Genomic DNA, 9,118 nt, shown 5'->3' on the forward strand with positions numbered 1-9,118 from the left:
ACGTGTTCTAAAACCAATTATTAGCCTAGAATTACTATGTTATGCGCACAGCAAACAAGTATAGACCAGATTGCCTAATTTGGAAATAAACATTGCATATCCGTTCGGTTTGAAAATGCTTTGGAATTTGCTACTCGCAAGTAGGCTAAAACACGGATTTCAATGAGTTCTTCCAACTCAAACAATCCAACCTTCACCCACAGGCATTCAAAACAGTTTAACACATAAGCATCTAGCCGCATGGCAAGCATATTGTCATGTTAACATTCACACACATGCGAGATGCTAAAGCGGAAATACTTACATCGTACTCCGTGTCAAAACAAAGAACTTGTTAGCAAACATGCATGATCCAAGTCCATGTTAAGTGCCTAATGCATCGCATACAAAGTGTTGCTAAGATAGGCTCGGCTAATCCTAGACATGTCATGTGAAAATGCACAATTATCACATATTCAGTTCGGGAATTGAAGTACGAATGCAATTAGCATGATGTACCGAGCCTAATGCATGTAATACAAAATGCATGAATGCACGCATACATAGCATAAGGTATGCTGAATTTAAACATGCCCTAATACTAACCATTAAAGCGGGTAAGTAAAAGAGAAGAAAGAAGTGAGGTTGGAAGACATACACACCACCCACACACACTTATTACAGACTTGCCCTCGCTCGGAGGGGCCGAATGAATATTACAAATTAACTAACTACACCAGCTAATTAATATTACAAATCGCCTAATTTAATTAACAAATTAAATAGACTAATTAAAACAGGAAAACGCCTCGGGAAGCGCGCCGCCATGCGCAAGCTGCCTCTGTTTTCTCTCCTATGCTCCTCTGGAGGCTGTCAAAACCTCAGGGTTGCATCCCTAGGCACTGGGGAGCACCACCGGCTGAGCGGAATCATCACCGGCACTGGCATGTGTCCGTCGGCACAAAATTGAGTCTGTCGGCAGAGAATTGCCGGCCGGCACCTTACACTGCCGGTCGGCAAAGAAAGTCTGCTGGACCTGCAACTCACAGCAACAGAGGGCAAAACAAGGCATGGCAGCACAATTCAAGGCATGTATGCACCAACCATGTCCCTTATCATTGTGATGACTCAAAGGGGCATGTGCCTCGATTCTCGGGCCACCAATCACGCATTTCCATGCATGATGGCCCAAAGAACCAAGTATGCAACTTCGATTTCAAATGCATGCAAACCAATCAAACAAATTAGGCCTAATTCCTATCACCATTTCAAGGAACAAGGCATGCATGCAAGATGCAATGCAACCTAGGCATACAAGCTAAGGATGCAACATGGCATGGCAATTAACTTATGCAAGCATACAAGCATGCATATGGCAATACAAATGGGTGCAAAGATGGACTTAAACATGAATTAGGCGACTCTAAAATAGGCCTAAAACAGTAGCCAAAGTGCTAAAAAGTGAGGGCTAAATGGCATACACACACATATGCACATAAGGACCAACACTTAAGCACAAATCAAACAACATTCAAGCACACTTGAAAGGGACAAACATGAACAATTAGCATGCATTATAAGCTTTGAAATCATGCTAATACATGGTGCCAAACCAAGCAACAAATCAAGCCAAAACATGCAACGAATAGTCCAAGTGTTCAAAGCAAATCAATAAGGCATTGAACTACACTTAACATGACCAAACATGGCATGCATTAAACAACTAAAAACAGATTTTTAGCATGTTAAAACAAGGCCAAAGGACTCCTTAGATGGCATCTAAGCGGCCCAAATTCAAAGGCATGCAAAGGCATCAAAACATGGAGCACGCAACACATGCTTTCAAAGAATTAAAGAGACATGCAAGGCAATCCAACGAGCATGGAAATGGGACTGAAATAGCATGTAGGATGATTCCAAATCATCAAAACAATGCAAAGATGGCATGCTACACATGCACATACTCAAGGCCAACAAGCCCAAATACAAAGGAGCTATATAATGCATGCAAAGATCAACCCAAACGACTATGGACAGAGCTAAAACATGGCAAAATAAGCACATAAACTTCACAAATGTGAGCCTAAAACATGCTCCAACAAAGGCTAACAACCTAGAACATGTTAAGGCATAAATAAGGCATTACATGGCAACTATGCTAAACATGCATGGAGTTCCAAAACCAACTTGAAATCATGTTATATTATGGATATATAAGCATGAAAAACAAATCAAACATGCTCAACACACACTCAAGCATAGGCTTCCTTGAGAGGCCAAAATATGCCCTTTTCAAGGACAACAAGGAGAGGGGGTGGCCCTCTCCTTCTTAGGACTTCAAAGCATCATCTTCACCACTGAAATCCCTCAAGATTTCAGTGGTGAAGAGACCTCAACACCAAAATCCCGGAGCTAGCACAAAATGGCTCAAAATGAGGCCTTTTGAGGCCTAAGGGTGGTCAACAACCCTCAAACCACAAAACACTCTTAATAAACAATAAAGAGGGCCTAAAAACAGAACTTTTTTATGTTATACAACAAGCACAAAAACAGCTCTAAGATAGGTATAAAATCAATGCAAAAATGGGGGAAAAAGGGACTAGTTTCTTACCCTTGTAGTCCTCTTCAACAATGGTGCTCCAATGGCCTCCTTGAGCTTGAATCCAACACCAAAACTTCAAAACACACCCTTTAGAACCTCAGCTCCAAGAGGAAGGTGAAACACTAGGTGTTTGTGTGCAATAGTGAGGCACAAAACACCTAGTGAACAAAATGAGAGGGAAAGAGAGATAGAATGTGTATCTCTAACCCTAACCCTAGAAAAACCAGAGCTCTCCTCTGTCTTTTTCTCTCTCAAAAATGTCTAAAAGCCTTTTTCTTTTGCCTTAGAGAGAGACCCTCTCTATATGCCTCTTGTAAAGCTTACAAGACAAGCTTTGCAAGAGGGAGATCCCACGTGTATGGAGGGGAGCAAAAGCAATACAGCTGTCTAAAAATATCTGCAAAAGCAGATGAACAGCAATCGGCCGGCCAAAAATGCCATCTTGGCCAAAAAGAGTGCCGACCGGCACAAAAAAGTGCTGACCGGCAACAAAGAGTGCCGGCCGGCAAACTATATTGCCGGTGGCAACAAAAACCAGCCGGTGACATCTAGCCACTGCCGGTGGTGGGTAGGGATGGTCTACAAGCCCTACCCTGCCTCTCAAGGGCAAGATGCAAGTGTTTGGTGCAAAACCAGACACTAAACGGTCGAGTTCGGGGATCCTGAGGCAAGGCGCGCGAGCCGAGGCCTCCGGGAACTCCAAACGAACACAAACATGGAAGATCACCGTGTGTTCAAACAGTGACGTCCAAGTCTTGAGGACGGTCAAAAATGGGGTGTCTACACACCTCTTTAGTTCAATCTTAAGTGATTGTAGCTTCTTGAAGACTTTATACCCTACACTCGCAGACACCTGTGCTTCTTCCCAAGCATGTTTAACAACCACCAAAAAACAAGGTGAGTACACCAGGCATTGATGAATCTAAATGGTTTTGGACCTTAATTCCTCTCATCTCCCATCAACAGTATTAGACAATGATCTGATGCAAATCCAGGCAATCCCCACAACTAAACTTGAGGTTAAACCATTCCATCCATTCAACATTTATTAGAAATCTGTCTAACCTACTCCATTTGTCCCCATCTTATGCATTACACCAAGTGTACCTCCTCCCTAACATTGGCAGGTCTACCATTTCCATTTTATCTATAAAATCTAAAAAATCTTTCATGCCTCTATCTCTCCTTTAAGCAACCGGTTCTTTCAGATAACATAGTAATCTCGTTAAAATCACCCCCGATACACCAAGGTTTTGGAAAACCTTTTTTGAGACTAATTAAACCTTCCCACAAGCTTCTCCTATTGAAAATATCATTTGGTGCGTAAATATTTCCAATAACACATTCTAAACTACGGTGAATCATACCTGAAAGAAGGATAAAGTTTCGATTGCTGCAACAATCAACAACTTGAAATATCTCTGGATTCCAAATTCAAAGTAAGCCCCCAACACTACCATCCGAATCAACTTCCAAATAGTCTATGGAATCACTATACCATAAGGACTGTACAAATTGAACTGATAAACTCGATTTCTTCGTTTCTTGAAATAACACCATATCTACCCTTTTCTCTTTAAGTATAGCGTTCACACTTCTTCTTTTTTCAAGTCTATTCAACCCTCTGACATTCCAAGATATAATCTTCATGATAACCAATCCAAACACCTCTGCCATCCCTAAGTGCTGACTTATTGCTTAGCATTTGCCCTCCGTAATTCCCATCTTTCCGCATCTTTCTTCTCCATTTCCATGATTTTGGTAGCCACATGTGACTCTTTCCCTGCATAATCGATCCCTAATGATTTCCCCATATGTATCGTGGCCATAGCTTCACTAACTAGGTTTCTTTTACGAAGTGAATTACTGGAGTGTGAAAGTGTAGAAGAAGAGAGTGTAATTGTGGCTGCCCTAAAGATCGCACCTCTTTGAAAACCTATTTTCGTCCAGATTTCTTGCTTTCCCCTTCTTCCATTCTTTGGCCTTCCTCTGCTTTCTGAACCACAAAGGGACTTAGTGACCCTTCTAAGCTGACCCTGGGAAGTACAAATTTTGCTGGATGATGAGCCCAGCACACCATGCCTAAAACTTTGCGATTGGTCGGCTGAGATAGAGGACACAGTTGTATTGATCCAATTGTGTTTATATGTTTGAACTTCACACACCTTACCTAGCCTATCATTAACCAACATGGGCTTGCTAAAATTTACATTACTGTCCAACACAACTTCAAGATTGATCTTGGGCCTATCTATGGCTGGTTCATTAGGCTTTGTATGAATCCAGGTGGACTAAAGCATTCACCTACTCTATCTTTGTCTACATCTGACCCACATACTGAGTCCTCTACCACGCATGCACTGTTGTTTGCTATATTGTTCCAATTTCCCATGTTCAGATACGTCTCATTGACCTTGGAAACCGAGTGTGAGGTATGGGATTTGATAGCTTCTAGATTTTCCAATCTACCTTGGATCACCTTAGACTTCACCTTTTCGCCGGCAGCCACAGTCTGGTCTTCTCCTTTACCGTGAAACTGGTTCTCCACTTCTTTGTTGATAGAGATATCCTCCCTGAATCGACTACCTTCACATGAACATCCACCATTGCAAGCTACAGTTACAATTTTCTATTCTTCGCATACTCGGATCGGAAATAAACTCCCATTTCACTCCAAATTTATAACTTTATTAATCAGATCCATATGTGATGTTGCAATACGAATCTTTCCATATATTAAAGATGTCATGGCTGATGTGCTCTCATCAATGGTTGTCACTGCACCCCAGATTTCACCACTTCTGATAAATGTGATGTTGTTCCACAGATTTCAGAGCTTAGCCATATATGCCTCTCCTGTTCCATTTGTAAGCCTTTCCTCCATTCTGTTATAGAATCACACCAGTCATTCATCCAATCCCCCAAGATGTGGCTTTTATTTTTCATGTCATCAATTGAATTAAAAGTTACAATGGCCTCTCTGCCTCCTCCTTCGCGAAGCTGAATATTCTTTAGATTTCTACCCCAAAACTCCTTCCTGAATGTCTTTAATTACAACATCTGTTTTATTATTTCCTTCCTCTTTTACCACCTCTGCATATGATCTAGTTTCCATATGTTTTGAACCATTTGCCATCATCAGTGCCCGTGGTCTGTGTGGCATCTGCTCCTTTATAGCCTTCTCATGAGTTTTGTCAAACTCTGCTTTCTTAACAATTAGTGATCGGTCGTCACACCAAATCCCATTTGCTTTTTGGATAGGTATTTGAGCTGCCACCACGCAGTCATACCTTACAAACCCAAACCTTGGCTGTGTTGTTTTCCATCTTTGATTCGGTATGAAAGCATCTTTAACGATTCCAAAATTGTTAAAGAGATTGAAGAGCCCTTTTGAATCCATTGATTTCGGAATGTTATCTACGAACAAGGTGTGCATACCTGACCTAGCATTACTCCTTCGCTACTGTCGTCATTGAAAAACCGATAACCACCCTCCCTCTCTTCTCCGCTCTTCCATTTTTCAAACCTTTCCACCACCGTTAGGATGTACAATGTAAGATTTTTACTTTCCATTCTTTATTGATGTACAATGTAAGATTTTTACTTTAATTCTTAATCAATAAAATTTATTTTGCTAATTAAAAAAATTATTATGGATTAGAAAAAATAAATAAAAATGATCATGCATGCACAAAAGAGAATGAAAAAGCTGCTATATTTTTGCTTTATTATTATTTTTTGCCCTTTTGCTCTTCTATATAATATATATGAGAAAGAAAATTAGAAATCTATCTTCTTTCCATACAAACAATATATTGAAGGGAAAATTATGTAAATAGTCTCTATAGTTTACACGATGTGTCAATTTGGTCCTCGTAATTTTAATTTGCTCGATTTTATCCCTTAATTTAACGGATTGTGTCATTTTAATCCAACAAAACGGTTGTTAAGTTAATTTAACGGAATGTCAAATAATGTGTTAATTTGGTTCCTGCATTTTTCACGATGTGTCAATTTAGTCTCTGTCAAAATCGAGAAAATTGAAACTATAGGGACCAAATTGACAGATTGTTTGATCTTCCGTTAAATTAACTTAACAACCATTATTTATTGGACTAAAATGACACAATCCGTTAAATTAAGAGGCAAAATTGAACAAATTGAAACTACAAAAATCAAATTGACACATCGTGTAAACTATAGTGACTATTTGTATAATTTATCCTATATTGAATTATGACAAGACCTAACTAGACAGTCAATTCACAAATATAAACCGAAGACAAACACTGCTCGTTATTTATTCTTTTTAATACTAAAATTAGTGTTTGTAAGCAATTTTCTATCACTTACAAAAATAAATAAAAAAAATATCACGCATGCATCAGAAAGAAAGAAGATGGTGAAATGCTGCTGTATTTTTCATTTTTATTTTTTTTCTCCAATTCTAAATAATATATACAAGAAAGAAAATTACAGATTTCATTTTCTTTCCACACAAATTAGCTACCACTTCCTTCCCTTTTTTTTTTTTTTTTTTAATGGCCTACCCTGTGCTTTACGACAAAAGAATAAACAGGGACAAAGTAGAAACTCTAATTACAATTTGCAACAAAATACTCTCTCTCTCTCTCTCTCTCTCTCTCTCTCTCTCTCTGACTTTCTTTCTCTCTCTAACGAGCTATTTCTGACTGTAAGGATGCGTTAAGTTCCACTTGCTCAACCTCCCACCGTACCTTCGCCACCACTCCATCGTGCACAGGCACGTAGTCCTTCCCAAACAAAAGACAAAAACATTAGAAACCCAATAAATAAACAAATAAATAAATAAAGATTGAAGTTATGGTACAGAAAAGAAGAGAGCAAATTAAACCTCAAGTTTTTGAACAAGTTCTCTAGCGTTTGGTGCAGAGACGATAATGTGACGCTGAGAGGGTTTTATGAATCCATCATCCACTGCTTGGTCGATGAAGGTGAGAAGGTAGTTGTAGTAACCATCCACATTTAGCAAACCCACCTACGCATTATTTCAATCATAGAGATACCCAAATCACTGTTTTTGAAAAATAGGTACAGAAAATTGCTTCTAAAATTAGCTAAACACACAAAAAGGATTATGAAAAAAGTGGCTTTAAACACTTACTGGCTTGTCGTGAATACCCAGCTGGGCCCATGTAATGACTTCTAACAACTCTTCCAGTGTTCCATACCCGCCTGTTTGGATCAATACTGGCTCAAAAATACTATCAACAATAAAAAAAATGTATTCCGAATCTTATCCCGAAAGTGAGTATAGTATAATTTTAAAATTAATATGAATTAACGTAGACCAGTGATTTCTTTTTTGGGTAATTTTTCTAAGTATACAATATTACTGATAAAACAATCACTTCATTAAGGGAAATTAGTATATATATATAGTGAGAGAGAGGTGACCTGGTAGGGCAATGAAACAGTCAGAATGGCGGGCCATCTCAGCTTTCCTTTGATGCATGTTGGCTACAGCTCTTACCTCTCCCACTGTTTCACCAGTAATCTAAGCCATGAAAAGCAAATCAAAGCAAAACTCTGTTAAATCTGACTCGAACATGCAGTTCTTTGGATTCAAGAAAGAAAACCCAGATCAAAGTGTCAAGTGTGAACCTCTTTGGACATGAGAGTTTTGGGGATGATTCTGTGAGGACAAACAACAAACACAAAAATCAAAAAACGAAAAAGAAAAAAAAAAGATACAGAAATGTAAGATTAAGACCCAGATGAGATATTCAGTGTGAAGTGTGTGTAGTACCCAAGAACATGTCTTCCATGGCGATGAACTTCCTGAGAGATCAAACCCATTAACCCAGCACTTCCACCTCCATAAACCAGATCCAACTTTCTGGAGACCTTCAAACAGCCAAAAAAAAAAAAAACCGAAGAACAATGAAGAACTAGGATTTGAAAGATGCAATAGGATTGAAATTTGAAACCCATGTACAATTAATGAAACTTGTAGGTATATAAGGGGAATTGAATGGTTTATTGTACCAGTTCTTGGCCCAATTCAAGAGCAGCGTCTCTGTAGCTGTTTCTCTTCCCAATACTACTTCCACAAAACACACAAACGCTTTTGAACCTTGACTTCACTCCTTCCTCTTCCATCTCTCTCTGTATGTATGAGAAAGAAAGATTTGAGTTTTATTTCTATGCTCTGTTTGGTTCAACTAAAACAAATGAGAATTCAAGAGGGTATTTTATTTCCTTCTTTGTTTTTTTGTTTTTTTGTTTTTCTTTTCCTTCCAAGTCTCCAAATACCAAAAAGGAAATGGCTATATATAGATAAAAAGCAAGCATGGTAGAATAGTGAACAACGGCCATATATAGATAAAAAGCAAGCATGATAGGATAGATGGAGGAATCCCATCGTGCCACGTAATGAGAAAATACCCAATAGTATTGGATTTTTTTTTTCTTCTGTTTTTCTTTTTCTTAAGAAGAATATACTTAGATTATGTTTGGTTGGAGAATTTAAGAAGATTATACTTAGATTATGTTTGG

The 9,118-nt window shown here is 38.7% G+C and overlaps 1 protein-coding gene across 1 annotated transcript; it reads right to left on the minus strand.

Annotated features, from left to right (window-relative positions):
- Nucleotides 1-6,981: 6,981 nt before the first annotated feature.
- LOC114290585 (cytokinin riboside 5'-monophosphate phosphoribohydrolase LOG5) lies at nucleotides 6,982-8,914 on the minus strand. The gene is made up of 7 exons (XM_028234515.2): nucleotides 8,609-8,914; nucleotides 8,370-8,467; nucleotides 8,225-8,255; nucleotides 8,018-8,117; nucleotides 7,725-7,795; nucleotides 7,455-7,598; nucleotides 6,982-7,353 (listed from the first exon to the last, which is right to left on the minus strand). The coding sequence occupies exons 1-7, from the start codon at nucleotides 8,720-8,722 to the stop codon at nucleotides 7,255-7,257; spliced, it is 657 nt and encodes a 218-aa protein (XP_028090316.1). The 5' UTR covers nucleotides 8,723-8,914; the 3' UTR covers nucleotides 6,982-7,254.
- Between the last annotated feature and the right edge of the window lie 204 nt (nucleotides 8,915-9,118).

This window comes from Camellia sinensis, chromosome 6 (genome assembly GCF_055761805.1).
Source record: "Camellia sinensis isolate YWXY chromosome 6, ASM5576180v1, whole genome shotgun sequence".
NCBI lineage: Eukaryota > Viridiplantae > Streptophyta > Magnoliopsida > Ericales > Theaceae > Camellia > Camellia sinensis.